The following is a 19,432-nucleotide window of genomic DNA, read 5'->3' as shown; positions in this document are numbered from 1 at the left end:
GTCACTACTGTTCCATCTTGACCTAGAATATCCTGATCCCAGCCTCCTTTAGGAAGGGGGAGGGAAACCTTTACTAATGTCCTAGTGTTAACTGACAAGGAATGTCCTGATCTGAGGTTCCTCTAAGGGTAGGAGGTGGAGAAGCTTCCTGAGGAAGGGTAGGGGGTGGGAGGTAGGCTTTATGTGAGAATGTCCTTCACAGAGATTTCCAGAGTACAGAGGTCTTTATAAATAACCCACTGGCAGGGAATGTCCTAACCTTGGGACAACTTGAGAAAAGGTTGAGAACTTCATCAACAACGTGGTTTTAGCAGATTGGGATTATGATCCTAACCTCAGGTTACCTGTAGGAGGGGAAAGGAGCACCAAGATCATAGCTTGGTGTTAGCTGGCAGAAGGAATGCCCTGATCTAGCTAATCTCAGAGGGAGCCACGTTAACCCAACAGCTCTCTTAGATTGCCCTTCCCTACTTTTTTTTGCCCCCCTCCACCAGATTTAAATTGGATCTGCAGCTCAAGCCCTGGACTCCAGCCATGTGCATGTATAGAGCTCACCTTATAAGGGTGGGATTTGCACATGCCTTCAATGTATAACTCTCCCTGCTTGCATGGGAGGCTTCTCTTGGGCTGGAGAGTGATGTATGCAGGAGCATAGGGGGAGCTATTGGAGGCAGCCTTAGCCTTGGGAGAGCTCCACGGAAAAGCAGGAAGGTGTTTGGAAGTGATTTGTTCCTGTTTTCTCAAATTCTGTATTTATCCTTCACTTTGCAGAGACGTTCACTATAGCGCACTGAGAAGCCAGAAGACCTATTCGTGGTAAAGCAGCAAAGATCTAGGCTCCCCGGGGCTGATAAACCCAAGCCCATCTTCTGGTTGCTTCCCTGCAACAGACCCCGGTTCACTGCTACTAAAAAAAAAGAGGGCACTTCCATCAAGGAGCGTGTTTCTCCTTGGCCCAAGTACGAGTTGGCCCACAGGTCTCCAGATAGCATGGTGGTGCAGAATAAGCTGGACACGGGGGACCCGAGGAAAGCGGTCCTCTTGGAGCCATTCGTCCATCAGGTTGGGGGCCACATGAGCATGATGAAATACGATGAGCACACCATCTGCAAACCCCTCATCTCCCAGGAGCAGTGGGTCTACGAGTCGCTCCCCACAGCCATTAAGCAGTTCACGCCTCAGTACAAAGGTAAGGAGGAGCTGGATGATCCAGGAGAGAACTGCGGGGGAGGGAGAATTTATTAATGGTAGCCATGATCAAAAGAGAAGATGTTAGCTACCCATAATTTCATTGATCCTTTCCTTCCCTTAATGAAACAAAGGGCCTGATTCTCTTCTGGCTTGTTGGGTTTAATGCCATTGGCTTCCATGAAGTCATTCCTCATTTACCCCGGTGTAAGAGGATATTCTGGGCCAGTCAACATACTTCCAAAATATGCCAAGCCCCGAGTGCCTTCACTTCACTTTTACTCATGCAAACTCCCATTCGTTTCAGTGTTTTGCCTGAGTATAGATGTCAGGATTTTGCTGTATGACTCCAGGACCTGCAAATGCAACTGGTTTTCTTTGCCTTTATTTTAAGCTTCCTGGGTTTGCAAAATTGAGTTGAGAAACTCACATCAGGTTCTATCTCTTGAGTTCTCTGGTACTTGCTGTTTCCAGTGGGGCTGAAAATAATGCAAGAACATCCTTTCTTGTCGTATTTTGACTCTTAGCCCCCACTGGAAGCAAGTAGTGCATTACATAGAAAAAAAATTAAATGCTATCCTAACATCTTACATCTTCAAAAAAGGCAGTTTCTCTTGTCTTCCAATTTTAACGGAGTCATTGAGGATGGGCAAATTGGGGGGGAGGAAGGGAGAGAGAGAGAGAATGTGTGTGTAAAGGAGGTCTGCTCTTTGGAATCTCCAACACTTAGTAGACTTTCTCATCATTCTTAGCAATACTGGATGGTTCTTATACACGCTCTCTTTCAGTCTTGCGATCACTGTAGAGAAAGTTGTGTGGATTTCTAAAATCAGCCTTAGCTTCTAAAAACTAGCAGATCATCTCTGATGTCTAGATTGGGCGTCTTTCTAACAAAGAATGCTCCTTTTCCACCACAAGCTTTGGGCTAGATGCTGGAATCACTGTATGGCCTGTGTTATGCAGGAAGTCAGACTAGCTGCTCGTAATGGTCCCTTCTGAATCTGTGAAGCAGTGAATTTTAACAAGAGGAGTAAGTGATAAAGCCTCAGTGCTTGCTGAATCCCAGGTGGGATTCCTCCAAATAACAGGGGTTTTGGCTGGACTCTCTAGAGGTTAGTGCTGCTGGGAAAGCATCGCTCAACAGAAATGTGAATTCCTGCCAAGTGCCCCCTTTTGGAGCTTGGGTGTTTGAGCTAGTGAGTCATTTGAAGCTATCCAAAGGTTAACTGTTCATGAACATAAGAATGGCCATACTGGGTCAGACCAAAGGTCCATCCAGCCCAGTATCCTGTCTTCCGGCAGTGGCCAATGCCAGGTGCCTCAGAGGGAGTGAACCTAACAGGTAACGATCAAGTGATCTCTCTCCTGCCATCCATCTCCACCCACAGGCGCCGACTTTTGTCAGCACCGGTGGGTGCTCATGCCCCCCCACCCCGCCCCCGCCCTGCCCCAACTCCGCCCCTATTGGATCCCTCCCCAAATCCCCGCCCCAGCCCCACCTCCTCCTCCAAGCGCCCTGTGTTCCGCCTCCTCCCTCCCAGGCTTGCCGTGTGAAACAGCTGTTTTGCGGCGCAAGCGCTGGGAGGGAGAGGGGAGAAACAGGACCCAGAGTGCGCTCAGGGGAGGAGGCAGAGGTGAGCTGGGGTGAGGGAGCAGGGTGAGGAGCTGCCAGTGGGTGCAGAGCACCCACCAATTTTTCCCTGTGGGTCCTTCAGCCCCGGAGCACCCACAGAGTCGGCGCCTACATCTCCACCCTCTGACAAACAGAGGCTAGGGACACCATTCCTTACCCATCCTGGCTAATAGCCATTAATGGACTTAACCTCCATGAATTTATCTAGTTCTCTTTTAAACTCTGTTGTAGTCCTAGCCTTCACAACCTCCTCAGGCAAGGAGTTCCACAGGTTGACTGTGCACTGTGTGAAGAATAACTTCCTTTTATTTGTTTGAAATCTGCTGCCTATTAATTTCATTTGGTGGCCCCTAGTTCTTATATTAGGGGAACAAGTAAATAACTTTTCCTTATTCACTTTCTCCACACCACTCATGATTTGCAAAGAGTGAGAGATGTAGCGCTTAAGTCAATGTTGTTAGATCAACACAGTGTCAGTGCAGACACTGCGTCGCTTTCATCGACTCTTGCTGCCTTTCAGAAACCGCCCCACGATGCTGCACGCTAGCAGTTAAATCAGTGTAAGTGCTCCTGGGGAGGGGACACACCGCCGACACAAGCATATTGTGGATGTGTAAAACCGATTCCATTACTGTGGTGGCTGTACAGCAACGTAACTTAACTCGACTTACTGTTGTCATATAGATTTGCCCTTTGTGTGTGGAAACTCTACACCAGTTTAAACTTGGCTCATGTAGGTGAATTAAGAGGTGCAAGCAAGGTGGATGTGAGCCAGGTTTAAACTGATATCAGGATGTCCACACACAAAGTTGCTCCAGTTTAATTACAGGGGTGCAGCCTCACACCTTTAGTTAAACAGGTCCGCGCTATGGGCAGACCAGGCCCAGTAAGAGCAGCTCGAGGGAGAACAAGCGCTTGTGGCAGGTGTCATGCGGTCAGCTTCAGCCCACGCGATAGTCAGGATTCTGGGCCAAGGTCAGCACGGTGGCAGCAGTCTAGCCGGGAGGCGGGTGAGGCTGCTGAATTACGATCCAGGAAGAGGTGGAGGAGGAGGCGGTGCAAGAGGAGGGGAGGGCGCATGATCTTTCCCGAAGAGACAGAAAAAGGAAAAGGGGACGAGGGGGAAGCCCGTTTGCACGTGGTGGTGACGAGAGCATCCAAAGACATCCCCATTTCACGTGCAGAGCCTCTTCCCACCTGACGCGGCCGATCGGATCTGGTAACGCGAGACTGAATCACCACGAGCCTGGTGGCATATCAGTGCTCGCGTGCCGTCTGCGTATATGAGATGCCAGTGACCAGCCTGGGAGAAACTGTCCTCCTGGCTGGGCATCACTGTCAGCCAGCGAAGCGAGTGGCTGCCTCGGCAACAGCAGCAAATAGTTGTTCGACGAGCAAGTTTCCTCCTCAAGCATTTCTCCTGGAGGGTTTTATTTTGGCTGCAACAAGAGGCGATGGAAAGCGGGGCTTGTGACGGCTGGCTGTGGAGCGTGTCTGTTTCAGAGACCTCCTGCCACTTCTCCTTACTAAGTAGCTGCTTTTGTAGTTGCCTGCGTTCCCTCAGGGTGAAAGTCACCCCTGTGCTGAGAGCCCAGCACAAACTGGGCACTGCTCACGTCCTAAGAAGTTATAAGGGGGGCGTATGTGGTCCATCCAAGGCTTGTGCTGTCTTGACCTTGACACACATCCCTGGTAATTTCTCTCCCCTAATAATACACCTAATTCCGCCCCCCCTTGTGACCCTGACTGAGCTTTCTGTACTCTGCCCTCCTTGTCATTTGGCCTTCAGCTGGGGTAAGATCTTCCGTGCTAGGAAGCGAGCAGAGCAAGGACCCTGCACCGTTATTCTCCTGCTTCTGAACTGCTGCAGAGATTAACATGAACTAATGAGCTTGCGGTGAGCTTGGCACCTGGGTACCTGCAGCCAGCAGGCGCTTCCCCACAGGAGGCCCAACAGAAGGGAGGGAAGCAGCCTGGGGGGGGAACTGAGGTGGGGAGGGTACATCATGCCACTGGGCCCGTTGTAGAAGAAGGATTATTATTATCACTGAGCTTCTGTCTCTTGCTGTAGCAAGCTCACATGGTGCTCCCAAATATCTGCCTGCTGCCAGCTAACTGAGCTCAGCGCACACCTGTGCCAAACGTGCATTGCAGCTGAATTGTCACCGATTATATGTCAGCAGCATGAGTCACATGCCTATTGCTTTATTGCCAGTGGCTCGGGAAGGGGGTTCTACAGGAGAGTTTTTGGTGTGCTGGAGAAATGGGCCTGATCTGGTTGCCCCAACTCAGTCCACACCCCTACCCAACACCCATAGCAACCCAGCTTTTAATTTCTCCGTATACACAGCACACATGTCCCTTATAATTTTTCCTCTAACTCAGTACACATTACATAGGCCTTATCACTCCTCCCTTAACTTAATACACAGACCCTTTTTTACACACACACACATTCCACATTCTCCATCGGCTTTAATTGTGCAATCTGTGGGCACTGAAGCCTCAACAACTTTAAAAGCGAGCCAAACAAAATGGAAGCTCATTCATTCCTTTCCTAGAACCCAGTACCTGTGTGTTTTGCCTGGGTAAGAATAGCAAGTTCTGATCCCCTAGTTAGCAGAAAATGAGAGAAATGTATGTAAAAGTTGGAGACCTCCAAGCCAAATGGTGGTCTATACAACTGTTTATCCGACAAGATATAGCGGAGGCCAGGGAGAAATAATACATTGCATTTCTATATTGACTTTTGTCCTGAAAGATTCCAAAGCACAGAGAACCAGTGAGATGCAGCTATCTCTGGGGAGGCGCTGTCAACCAGGAGGATGGGGCAGCCCATAACACAACAGTTTCCGTGCTGAGAGGATGCCTTTTGTTCATTTGTGGATGTAAGCCCTTGAAATAGACTTCTCTTTATATACAGATAGCATTTAATTATCCCTCATTAGGAAATGACTGAGGCTGGCCTGTAAGCTGTCGTTCCCCCGCTCAGCAATAACCTGGCCTTTTGTTAATGAGACTCCACCGCGGGTTGCCATGCAGAACTAGCCCAATGCCCCTGGGACAATGAGGAGTGAATGGGTTTGTGGCTGTCAGCCCCATCCAGCCTGGCCAAACTCTCACAGATAAAGAAAGTGTTCATTTTTTTAAAGGCTACTTTGGAATAATAGTCTCAGTTAAATTCCTGCATGCTGGCATCTATTAACCCTTTCAGTTTGAGTTGGGATATGAGTGAACTGATCTTGCTAAGAGACACAGCTCAGGGATGCTCTAAGCTATGCTGGTTTGTTGCAGCACCTCTAAAGGCCTTTATATATGTAGGGATTGCTGGTGTACTATGTGATGTGGCCATGCCCTCTCCTGATCTAATACACCCCTCTGCTTGGCGACGGATGGATGGAAAGAGAAGAGAGCTGGCTGTACAACAGGTGGGGATTCCCCCATGCCTGATCTTCAGAGGTGACAAGTAATTGTAGCACCAGTTGAAGTCAATGGAGACTGTGGGTTTCCAGCATCTCTGAAAATCAGACTCAGTATTTCCATTAGCTAGAAAAAGATAATTAAAAAAAAAATTAGATTAGCCTTGAAAAAACATGAGTTTAAATTAGCTTTGTGAAACCAAAGCATAATAGTGAGATTTGGAAAACTTCCATAAGGTTTACCCCTTCCTGCTTGCCCCTTATTGCCGTTGTTGTTGAGTGACTTCCAATCAATAACAGATTTCGTCCTTTGCTTGTGAGGAAGAGGAGTGTTCCATCTCCCTTTTACACAAGGGAAACTGAGGCACAGAGAGACTAAGTGATTTGCCCAAAGTTGCACAGGGAGTCTGTAGCAGAGCCAGCAATCAAACCCAGATCTCCAAAGTCAGACTCCAAAGACTTTATCGCCTTCCTACTATCGGTCCTTTAGCCCTCTTCCTGATGGGTCATTGGTAACCTTCACAGAAGACCACTGACTATGCAAACCTTAGGCCAGATCCTCTGCTGGTGGAAATCAGCATAGCTCTGTTGAAGTCAATGGGGCCTTATTGATTTCCACCAGCTGAGGATCTGCCCCTTATCTCCAGCACTTGTTGACTGGATGTCGGTGACCAGCAGCTGAGGTTTGACATTGATGGAATGAGAAATCGGAGCAGGCATAGACTAAACTTTTCACATACTCAAATCTCCACCCTCTCCAGTCCCTACTCTCCTGGGATCCATTGTCAGGGTCTCTAGATAACCAGACACATAATACCAGCTATCTTCTAACAAACTAAATCAGCTGCTGTGTCAAAGGCTAATCTTTCTGAGGTAAGAAATGACCCCTCTCTGCCTTCCAAATAAGCAACAAACTCTTTCTGTGCTCAGGATCCACCATAATACCCCGTCCGTGCAATTTCAACATCCACCATAGTGCTTTATGAGTTGACTCGCATTACTTTGCAGTTTAAAGGGACACACCCTGTTCAGCGTAAGTCCAAATGTTCTATAAAATCTCATTTTAACCCACCATTGCGTGAGTCTTTAAATTACTTTTTCCTCCCCAAATTTTTCCAGCTATGCCAACTCTCACTGTGGTATTGTGTCACATGAAACTTAGTGTTTTTCTGAAAGCCCCAACTCCTGGAATCCTGTGATTAGGTGAGAAACTCAACTTTCATTTTTTTAAAAGAATAAGTTTGTGTCCCTTATAATTGCAGAGAAAAGCTTGAAAACATGTCCTGAGTGCACCCTAAAGGCTCAAAAAACAGAAGACAAATAAATAGAACCCAAAACTTATTGTTTTTTGTTTTGTTTTGTTTTTTTAATTTCTTTGGTTTTTAAACCAATCTCCTGATTTGGGGGAGGCTGACCCCTGATTTTGGAATGCTTGGTGTTGGAAAGGATGGATTTCCCTGCCATGTTTGCAATCCAGACACCACAGAATTGAAGTAATGTGTGGTAATTAAAGCCTTGATCCTGCAACTGTATCTGCATGGACCTTCCTCTGCATGCATGCAGAGCCCCAATTAAGTCTAAGATTCCCCAGGTGGAAGAAGGGACCGACCCATGCACGTGCAGTTGCACGATTGGAGCCTGAATTGATTAGAAATTGACCCAGCCGAGTTTCACTGTCCAATTTCTGTGAAATAATTAATAATAATAATTAATACCTAACTCTTTTAGCGCTTCTCACCCATCGATCTCACAACTCTCTACAAAGGAGATCAATATCTTTATCCCTATTTTACACATTGGCCTGGTGGGTTTATATGACAATATTACACAGCTGCTTCAAGGAAAAGCACCTGCATTCTAAGCATTTTTCTGTAGCTCACCAGAATGCAGGACTGCATGAGCCTGACCCTGGGGTTTGTCCTGGAACTGTGCAGTGTTGCCTGGAGTAGGCAAGGTATCAAACGCCTGCAGATTCAGAGACAGCCTTGTTGTGTTGTTTTGTTTTTCCGTTTTGCAGTAAGTGGCGATAAAGCGGTGATCTTTCTCCCATCTATTGTGCTAGCACAGGTAGCTTTTGTCTCTTTCCCACGGAATGAGCCCCTGCTGGGAGAGAGAAGGCTGTGCACATTAGAAAGAGGTGAACAAGGAGGAAGGGAAGGTTAAATGTCAAAAGGAATATTCTTGAGACCTCTGTCGCCAATTGGCACATATAGATGTCCCCTGTCTCTATTGTTAGCCCCTCTCGGGGCTTGGGGACCATTATGTAATGATGACATTGTGCATGGTATTGTTCAAATGTCATCATTTAAATCCAACACCGTGTTAGTGTTCTTTAAAGAGCATCTGCACAGACTTGGCAGCTCACTTACCTATTTCAGGCAGATTAGATGACCTTGAGACAAGCGTTTTCCCTCCCTTCCACCCCACCCTGTCTCTCAGTGCTGTCTGTCTAGTTTTGAGCTGGCTACAGGATTATGGATTTATTTTTCAGGCCCACTTCTGTTCAGATTCCTACTGCACGTGGCAGTAAATAAACACACTTTTAAATTTAAAAATAAATACACGAGAGAAGAGGTAGCAAGCTACATAGCAAAACAGCTCCTGCAAATTGTAGAGATGCCTCTTGCATGCAGATAGCTTCTGTAAATATACTCTGTCTGCCTACCTTGCTTTGTATAGAATGGGACAGAATTTTTGGTGGGACTGGAAGGAAGGGAATGGAAAGCACTTTAATGCAACAAAGCTTTGCTTTCAGATGATAAACCCACAGTTGGAATAAAAGAGAAGTACAGTAGCAGCCAATATGCCTTAAACCATGTATTATATATTTGTTTTGTCAATTATGTGATATAAGCAAAATTCTCCCAGTCCCATAGTGCTATATAACATAAAACAAAATATATTTATTAAAGCTGGGATTTTCAAGTGTGTCCATATTCCACTGAAATTTTGATGCCTCGCGGCCCCTTGTACCTTTGAAAAACGTCCCTGTTAATCTTCATATTAAGATAAGATATTTAAGACCTATCCATTTCATACTATATAGTACGTTTAGGGCAAGACCAGCATGATTCAATGGAATTATTAGGCTGATTTACACCATCTGATGCTATGTAATTGGGACAGCTTTTGAATGTTGCACATAGCATTTGAGATATAGCTACATTGTATTTGATAAGAAGTATACTCTGAAAACAGGTTTCAGAGTAACAGCCGTGTTGGTCTGTATTCGCAAAAAGAAAAGGAGGACTTGTGGCACCTTAGAGACTAACCAATTTATTTGAGCATAAGCTTTCGTGAGCTACAGCTCACTTCATCTGAAAACAGACTGTAGAGTTAACATTGAGGAGTTTTACGTTTGTCTCACAGTGATTGCATCGATTTACCTTAGATGAAATTGTTTTCTTATCTGCCTGCTATGCAAACTCAAACTGGGACTCTGAGAGGCAAGCTGGATGTTTTACTGGTTCTTGCATGATCATCTATAATACAGATTTGGCAACTGGAATTTAGTTTACAATTCTGGGGGTGATGCACAAGCCAGAATAAAATCTAGCTCCCTCTCTTTAAACTGCGCTGGTGTTACAATGCTAGCACGAGGGGAGGGGGGGAAGATAAGGTCCAGATTTTCAGAAATGCTGAGCACCCACAACTCCATCTGAAGTGGATGCTCAGCACCTCCGTAATTCAGGCCATGAGCGCTTGTTTTAGTCTCTAGGGTGCCACAAGTACTCCTGTTCTTTTTGCGAATACAGACTAACACAGCTGCTACTCTGAAACCTGTTTTAGTCAGCAAAGTCAGCAGATATGACTTTGAAGACAAGCAGGGGGGGCAGTTCAGTGGAGTAAGACACTGCCATTTTCACAGTCATTTTCTAACGGTAATCTCTCTCTAAATGGAAAGAAGGGGGCCTCCATAATTGTTTCATCATATTTCCTTCGGAAAACAGAATTTCCTTTGTTCTAAGCTTCAAAAATACATCTCCTTTCAAAGACTAATGAAACGGGGAGGTTTCCACCTAGGGATTTCTGGATAGGAAAACCAGATCTATATTTTGCCAAGTTGTGTGGTTCTTGCTGTTGGTGGCTTTTGCAGGTCCCTAAAGCCATTGTTATAAGCTGCTTTTGGACTGTGGTTACCATTGTGGGAGTTGGAAATGACCAGGCACTGCTGTGAGAAGCTCACATGTCTGGAATCCTGTCTAATACTGAAAGGGCAATGCTCTGACAATGCCTGTCCTGCTGGACTCTGGGCTGGCGCTGCTGTGAGGAGGTTCACAAGGAATTGACAGAGGAGTCCTCCCTGTCAAATCAGGGCTGTTCTTAGCAAGGGGACCACTGCAATCAACCTTTCCCTGAAAGATGATAGCTGCCTCGAATACAAGCCATGCCCATGAGTCATTTGTCATTTGAAGCGCTGAGGCAAGGGTCCCTGTTGTAAAACTTTGCTAAGAGAAGGGTAGATATGTAAAAGGTTGCATGGCAGAAAGGTTCAGCCATCTGATGCCTATTAAAGTCAATGGAAGTTTCACAGCTGAAATACTGGGGGATGTTTTGAATATTCAAGGATGGTGCCTAATGGTTAGCACTCCAAGGTTTCGTAAGTCAAGCAAGAGAGAGGTATGTATCCAATTAGTGTTCTCTTCTGTGCCCCCCCCGCCCCATGGCAGTATGGAGTGGTTGCAGAGGCAGTCTTCCATTCCTGGTGGTCTTTAACTCCTAGGGAAAAAACAATACAGTGCATTGGAAGGACAAGCCCGGGCCAGCATAGCTGATACACACAAAGGTAATTACTGTGGGCCAGTGTTCAGACCCGCACACACGCTTTTGCAGAGCTGGCCCTGTGTATTTTCCTTGGTTTGCAATTGGAAGAATGTCCTCCAGCTGGGGCATTATTGGCTAATTCCACAGCCACTGATAGATTTCATGCTGCTGCCTACAAAAACCTCCACAAACCTTTTGGAATTTGGAAGGCTCTAAGTCACCAGGCTATCCTTGTACTTCAACAGTCCATTTGTTACAGTGCAAAGGGTGATAAAATAGGTCACGCTGCTAAGATACTTTTCAGAGTAGCAGCCGGGTTAGTCTGTATTGTGTTATGCTCAAATAAATTTGTTAGTCTCTAAGGTGCCACAAGTACTCCTGTTCTTTTTGCTAAGACACTGTTACGCTTGCTCTTGTTTCTAAAATAATCTGATAAACTATTCAAGGCCAGCTTTCTAAGTAGTCAGTCTTCCTCTGTATTTTTCAATGGTAGTTTTTTTTTTGTTTTGTTTTGTTTTGCGGTCATTAAAAATGCCATTGGCCATTTATAAGAAATCTGAAGACTGACTTCAGTGGAGTTACATTAGAGATGAGTTTGGCTCAGAGTAATGGGGAAAACTGCAGAAATGAGCGAGAAATCTTTCGGTCAACAAAGCTATTTGACTACGTAACGTATTCATGGATGGATATACAATAGTTCTGCATGGCACTTGTATAGAACTTTTCATTGGAAGAGCTCACTTTGCCTTAGAAGAGTGTCTTTGTTGTCATGTGGGGAAGCTGAAGCACAGGGAGGCTTCAGCAGCAAGCGAGGGGCTCAACCTTGCTAAAAATCAAGCCCAAGATGTCTCAAATTGGGCTTCCCAAAAGCGCGGGTATCCAAAATTAGAGGCTACAGTTGACACTGAGTCAAGGCAGAGCTGGGCCTGGAACTGTAGTCTCCTAGCCCAGAGTTCTGTCTGCCTCTCCTGGACAGAATGTTGGACCTGCTCAGATGCCACTGCCTGGAGAACCCTTGGAGACCACAAGACCCTAATGCTGGTACAGGCAATGGGTCTGACTTAATGCTGAAGACCTATTACTTTGGAGCAGAAATTCCTTAGTTCTGTCCATGCTGATGACCATGAAGTCCTGTGTGGCCGTGGAATCACTGCAATAGGCACTTCCTGACCTGGGCTTTACTGAAACTCCTTATGACCGTGCATCACTTTTCCTGCAGCCGTGGCTCTTCTAAGCTCCCGTGCTGTCGTGCACACTGACATTTGTTTCACGGATTTCCCCCTCCCTTCCCACCCTCATTTTGTTCCCTGCTGCTGGAAAACCGCTCAAGAGCGAGAGACCTGAATGGCTCCTTGTCAGTGAGCCAAGCCCTCTAGAGTCCTGCGTCTGGCCCCTGTTGGTTTAGCTGTTACGTAGCTTGGAAAGAATGAATGCCCAGGGTGGAGTGGAGAATGCAAAGAACATGATGTACAGGACAGCTTCCATGTGAGGCAGGAAGGTGGGGGTTGGATGGAATGGTAGTACCTGGGGAAGAGAAAGGAGCATCTAAAAAGCCTGGAGCTATTTTCCAGAGGCTCAGGGACTGCTTACATTTACAGGGCAGAGGATCTGATTTCAGCAGTTGCTAGAGCACTAAGCTATCCCTGGGTAAGTGCACTGCTAAAGTATCAAAGTTCTGATACAAGCACCTTGAACAGAGTGGGATAATAATGCAAACAACGACTAGTCTGTAATGGCTCTGTGCAGGTTAACCCGTTGCCTGGGAGGGAAATTTTTGCCACATTCACACGATCCTCCCTCCTTTTGTAGGTATCATCTCGGTGTGCCTCAGAAAGGACAGCTTGGGGAACGTAGGCCTGATTGCCAGCCCCAGCCTGCCGACCGACAACTGCAGTTCCTTGGATAAGGAGCATTCGGTGATGCTATGGCAGGAGATCAAGCGGACGTCAACCACCAGCAGTGAGCGCTTGTTTGTCAAATGGAGTCAGACACCTTTCACAAAGACCACCAAAGACAGGTGAGTGCCCCATGCAAGCAAAGGGGGCTGCATGAGTCGAGGGGCTCTGAAGCAGCAGTAGCTCTGCTTGCAATCTGAGCCGAATACAAGACTGATCACATTTATAGTCTGTGCGTTGTAGGCACGAAGCCCAGGTGTGTGGTATGCTTATGTTTGGCATGGGAAATTCCAAACAAATAATGGGCCGGCATCGGATCTTGCTCTGGTTTTGCCATGGTGTAACTCCGGTGGAGTGACTCCTGATTTACTGCAGTGTAAATTAGATCAGAATCCAGCCATTGGCTTCAGCGGCCTTCTCTCTCCGTAATCCCCCAAAACAATAGGCCAGATTCTGATGTCACTTACACAGGTGCCAATCTGGAGCGATTCCACTGACTAGTGGAGTCACTCCAGATTGACACCTAGGTGATTGTGACCAGGATTTGCACCTTTTTCACAAACACCTCTTATTTGATCTCCACTTGCCAACAGGCTGAATTGCAGTCCCTGAATTCTGGAGAGAGCAGGGGATGCTTTTCACCTCCTCTGCCGGGTTGCAGGGTGCCCCAAAGCAGCAGGAAGGAAGTGAGGCCATGGCTGTGCCCCTGTCCCGCAATCACTGCCCAGAGAAGCTCAACAGTGACAAAAGCTGCACAAAGGACAGTGAGCTGCACCCTGTAAAAGGCTGTAAAGGGTACGTGTGCAGCCTTTACACTCATAAGAATACCTCCTGATAGTCTCCTTGCATGGAGCAGCTCTGGACCACCCCCAATGCTGGCTTATGTCTACAGCACTCAATGGAGCTCTGAACAGTTGCTCTGCTAGAATTGCAGGGGAGACCTGCCTTGACCTTTTACATTCTTAAATGTTTTCAGTGAGACGCAGGATCATTCACTCTAACTGGTTCAAAACAGACCCAGCTCAGCTATCGTTTAGGGGTACGATCCAGCTCCCATTAAAGCCAGTGGGAGTTTTGCCATTGACCTCGATGAGAGAGGAATCATACCCATAAGATGGATGAGACCAAGGGCTGAATATACAGGGAGAACGAATCCACTCTCCCCATCAGAGGTGGTCCCTCTAACCCACAGATAAAGCACGTTGGCAGGCAGTTTGCCTATGCTGCCCCAGTTAGGGGGATAAATGGAGATCCCAGGCTTCCGTGCAATGAATCTGGGCCCTTTCACAGAAGCCAAACTCGCTCTAAAATTGCAGTGAAAAAATATTGGCACCAAGCAATCGCCTAACTTCCTGAAAAGGACTTTGGCTCGGTAGCAAAGGATCCCTGCAGGTTAGCCAGGATGAATGCTTATTTCCCTGAGGGCCCCTGAAAATTTCCCATATCGGGTTTCGTACTCTACAAAAAGAGAGGAAAAGCCAGCTTCTTTTCTGGGAGCTTACAAACCAGATTTGCTGCTTTGGTGGACTTTGTCTAGCCTCCCAGGGAAGGCACTCTTTAGGACGGAACTTCAGTACCACACGGCCATCTCTTCGCTCATGGAGGATACAAATGGGAACCAGCCAGAAAGAAAGAGCTATAATCCCTGGGCACTGCACTGCCACCAACTGCACCTGAACCGCATGTCCTCCAAACTTGATGAGAACAAACCACATCGTATCCTTTTTCATTCCCGCCGTTCTTGTTGCACTTTGCTTATTGCATAGCGGTGATGCTGGGGGGGCGGAAAAAGACCAGCCTTCTGATGGAGAGTTTATAGTGTGTATATTGGCTGCTAATAATGGATCACAAGCGTAATCAATGAAACATTTTTATGTGTAGGTTATAACAGGCCCCAGAGCCCTTGGGCATGAACACAGTGTAATTAACTGCATTCTGGATCCTCTCTGTGTTTAAAAGAAACCCCACCTCAAAGGGTGGCCATCCAAAGTCAAGGGAGCCCTTCACGTAAAGGGATCAAAGCAGCAACAGCTCTTCTCCTTCGTAAGACATGTCATTTGATCACCGGTCATGTGATCAATGCCGTTTAACCCCGCCACCAACAGACCTGAGTGACTTCAGTGTTGATGAAAGGTGTTGGATTGACAGCCCTGGGCTGCATCCACACTAGAGAACTGAGCCATTGATAATTTACCTGGTGATATTGCACTTAGAATAAGTTGGCTGAAACTGGCGACAAGAGGCCAAGAGCCACGATGAGTGCTGGTAAAGGTGGATTGCAAAGTCTCATTACAATTGTGAATGATTATGGTGAACTTCAGAGGATGCACAGAGCCACCCCTGATTTAAGACCTATTTCAGTTGTACATTTAATAATAACAGGTCTCCTTAACTCATGTGTCCAGAGTTTCTGTTGCTTGAAAACGTGGTGTCAAAGTATCAATATCCCTGCATTCTGGACTTAAAGATGGGAACCAGGCAGCATGGAGATGATGCATCGGAAGAGAAGAAAGCACGCCACATAAAGAAGTGTGAACAGAGCACTTCTGGATCTCTTGGACTTCGCATCTGCGGAATGCAGGTAGGGTGGCCTCTTGAGCCCTTCAATATTTCTGTTCTTCAAAACAGGCACAAGGAGTTACCACTTAATTAACTCTAAGGGCCAGATTCTCAGCTGGTATAAACTGCCATATCTTCATTCTTTATCTCAGTTGAGCTATCCCATTTTACACCAGCTATATATCTGGCCCTAGACACATACATTGCCCTGATTCTCTGCCTACGCTGTTCAGTGTTAGTCAGGACTGGAACCTGGAAGAAAGAAGAACATAAACTTTCCATGCTCATTCATTTCTAGGAGCTGTCTAGTCTAGTCAGTGCAAATACCAGACACCCTTTTTGTGCTAAATATTATGGCTCTTCATGACTGAAATTGTCACCCCTTCCTGCAAGATACTGAAAGCATAAATTTGTTTCACTTATGCCTCTGAGAAGATTTAGAACATTGCTCTGCTGTGTCTGCGGGATAATTATTATGATTAAAACACATATATAGCACTATAAATAGCTAGCGTCAAGTAGGTTCCTCTCCGGTCTTCAGCATTCTGATACTGAACTGATTATCCTTTAAATTACATGTGGTATGGAAGCTAATTCTGTATCCACTCCCAGATCTTGATCGTGTCAATATTCCTGTCTAGATTTCCTTGTCATTCTTTATTTCTGTGCTTTGGAAAATAAGACTATAGCACTGTGCATTACCAGCTGAGGGCGGCACCTTTATTAAGGCCTTGTCTACAGTGGTTGTTTATCCCAGTTTCAGATACTGGTTTTGCTGCACTCGTGCAAACCCTTAGTGTAGATGGGGGTAATTTGCTATAAATCACTATTTTCCCCCATGCATCTTATACCCATTTCAGGCAGGGGTAAATTGCACCAGTGCAAACTGCAGCTCATAGCCTGCCTACACTAGGGGTTTGTACCAGTGCAGCTATCCCAGTGGCTGGATAGCAGTAGCTTAAACCTCCCATGTAGACACGGTTTTAGATTCAGTTAGCGGCCTGCTGCATAAATTGCCGTATGCTGTTGAGACTGGAGAGGAACTAAACATCTCATGTACCAGCTTGATTGTGGACCCTTTCATTTTAGATTAACTCTAAACTACGTGCTTTTCCTTCTGTCGAACTAGCTGGATTACTTACATGCAGGATGTTTCGAAGGTGCAATAATTTGAGAAAAGGAGGACTTGTGGCACCTTAGAGACTAACCAATTTATTTGAGCATGAGCTTTCGTGAGCTACAGCTCACTTCATCGGATGCATGCTGTGGAAATTGCACAAGACATTTTATACACAGACACCATGAAACAATGTCTCCTCCCACCCCACTCTCCTGCTGGTAATAGCTTATCTAAAGTGATCATCAAGTTGGGCCATTTCCAGCATAAGCTATTAGATAAACTAATAGATAAGCTATTACCAGCAGGAGAGTGGGGTGGGAGGAGGCATTGTTTCATGGTGTCTGTGTATAAAATGTCTTGTGCGATTTCCACAGCATGCATCCGATGAAGTGAGCTGTAGCTCACGAAAGCTCATGCTCAAATAAATTGGTTAGTCTCTAAGGTGCCACAAGTCCTCCTTTTCTTTTTGCGAATACAGATTAACACGGCTGTTACTCTGAAACCAATAATTTGAGAGAGAGACAATCTGGATTATTGTTCTTTTTATTCAAGGTTTACCGAGCAGATACTGGCCAATTTCTCTGCAAAGACAAATATTATGGAAGGAAACTGTCACCTGATGGCTTCAGAGAGGCCCTCTGCCAGTTCCTTCACAATGGTAACCGTCTCAGAACAGACGTTTTAGAACCCATTGTGTCACAGCTAAAGGCTCTGCTTTCAGTCATCAAAAGCCAGAGTTCCTATCGATTCTACTCCAGCTCCCTTCTCATCATCTATGATGGACAGGAACCAAAGGAGAATAAAGAAACCTTAGCCAACCATCCTCAGGGGTGTTTTCAGAACATAAAACGCACCATGCCACATGGGACGGGTCACCCCAAAGTTGACGTCCGCATGATAGATTTTGCTCACACCACTTATAAAGGTTCAAAGTATAATCATACCATCTACGACGGGCCAGACCATGGCTATATTTTCGGGCTAGAAAATCTTGTCAAAATTCTTGAGAATACCAGAGAAGGAGAATGACAAATGCTGTGACACAGCATGGACTTTGTGGTGATAGATATCCCAGGAAGGGACTGCCTATGCATGGGGCCCCTCCCGGCTTTTGAACATCCTCTGTACTGTTTGGAATGAGAGCATTGGTGCCTTGCTAGGAAAGCGCAGAAGATGCTACATGCCATTACCCAATCGAACTGTAAAAGCAAAGGATTGAAAAGAATCCATCGTGTCTGTGATCTCGCTAAAGATTTATTTTCCTTTCTTCTTTTACTGCTGTCCTTGATTTGTTTGCGAGCAAGAGGAAAGCATTACTTGAAAGAATCTTAAAATTAACATAGGGCCTGCTCACCTCCATATCACCTGCAAAGCCAAGAACGCTAAGCAAAGACCATGCAGTTGAAAGACTATTAAGAGGTGTTGGCAGGTCTTAACAAGTTGCAGCATTACTTTCAACCCAAGCTCAACATGATGGGCCAAGGACATTCAATGACACAAACAGAAGACAATTGCACTTTCTGATCTTCATGCTCCAAACACCTGGCACTTTTAAAACTGTGATAATGTGTGAAGCCCTCAGTATGGTGTGTGTGTATATATATGTGTGTGTGTATGTGTATATATATATATTATACATACACACACACACACGGTATATGTGGTGCTATGTAAGAGGTGCTATGTTTAAAAGGTCCTTGGTGTACGGAATTTATAGTCCCAAGGCATGAGTGAGGATGCTACAAAGCACAGACAGAATCGTACAAGTACTTAATATGCCCTGGAAGAATAAGGGGGCAGACTAAGGAGTTTTCTGAAGGAGGGGATGGAAAGGAGCCAGATATATCAGAGAGTGCCGAGTCTGTCTGATACTGATGTCAAGAGTGCCGATTAGGTGAGATACTGGTCATGAAAGGATTCTCATCAGGACCTGGTAGTGTGACATGAGGCTTGCCTGTGCATGAAACTTATTCCAGAATAAGGTACAGTGTGAATTCAAAGTGGAACAGCTGTTCTGAAATAACTCCGTGTGTGGGTGCTTGTATTCTGGAATAAGAGTGCCTTTTTCTGGCTTAGCTTAATCCACTTCCAAAGTGCAAAATAGTTATTCCGGAATAACTCCATGTTTGGACCGGCCCTCTGAGTCAGGAACTGGACATTTAGGGTCTTTTTTTTTTTTTTTTTTTTAACTGTGTATGTGTGTGCGTGTGTGTGTTTGGAGAACACACAATTGGGAAAATTTAACAAAATGCTTACAATATTTGTGGGCAGATAAGAATACGGAACAACCAATATAACCAATTCCTTCCTGTGCAATATGGGAAACCTGTTAGAATGTCCTTAAGTCAAGAACAGAGATACAAAGTTACAATTACTGGGGAGCTGAAGTGTAAATAAAATTGTCCAGGTCACTGTCACTTATTGTTGTCCACTTCTTTTCCTCACTTCCGGTGCCACCTGAAGTTGGGTTATGTTTAGCACTGATTGCTTTAAAAGAACCATTCTTTTCACAGGTTTAAATATCCCCTTAAGAGAAACCCTTTCAGGTGTACTTTATTGCATGCAGCTGGTGAATATCCATAAATTATGGCTGGCAAATTCAATTGTCTGGCCGGCTTATGTTTTACTTAGGCAGGGTGAAATCAAGTTCTTTAATGGAAGTTGTTCTTGACACTGCATGTTCCTAACATACAATCTCAGATGACCACAAAGAGCCACAGTAGCCCCACTTGAGCAGTCAAGGTGCCAAACCACCAACTGCTTTGGCCCAAATTGTACAGATGTGATCCTAGCAGCACTTTAGAATAGATCACTCAATGATTACCTGTTCTGTTCATTGCCTCTGGGGCACCTG

The 19,432-nt window shown here is 45.7% G+C and overlaps 1 protein-coding gene across 6 annotated transcripts in view; it reads left to right on the top strand.

The window, feature by feature from the left end:
* Positions 1-18,995, top strand: part of IP6K3 (inositol hexakisphosphate kinase 3) — a 43,852-nt gene extending 24,857 nt beyond the window's left edge. For 5 of the 6 annotated variants that reach the window (XM_043533375.1, XM_037884752.2, XM_043533376.1 and 2 more), the window contains 5 exons: positions 772-1,189; positions 12,814-13,021; positions 14,437-14,615; positions 15,305-15,480; positions 17,131-18,995. In XM_043533375.1, the coding sequence (XP_043389310.1) occupies positions 991-1,189; positions 12,814-13,021; positions 14,437-14,615; positions 15,305-15,480; positions 17,131-17,607 (1,239 nt within the window). In that variant the 5' untranslated portion in view covers positions 772-990 and the 3' untranslated portion in view covers positions 17,608-18,995. Of the gene's footprint in view, positions 1-771; positions 1,190-12,813; positions 13,022-13,492; positions 14,616-15,304; positions 15,481-17,130 lie in introns of those variants that run through there. The other variant, XM_037884753.1, reaches the window with a different exon arrangement.
* Positions 18,996-19,432: the final 437 nt, after the last annotated feature.

This window comes from Chelonia mydas, chromosome 21, assembly GCF_015237465.2.
Source record: "Chelonia mydas isolate rCheMyd1 chromosome 21, rCheMyd1.pri.v2, whole genome shotgun sequence".
Classification (NCBI taxonomy): domain Eukaryota; kingdom Metazoa; phylum Chordata; order Testudines; family Cheloniidae; genus Chelonia; species Chelonia mydas.
Note: the sequence above shows the minus strand (reverse complement) of the source record. Positions and strands in the feature narration are given on the sequence as shown.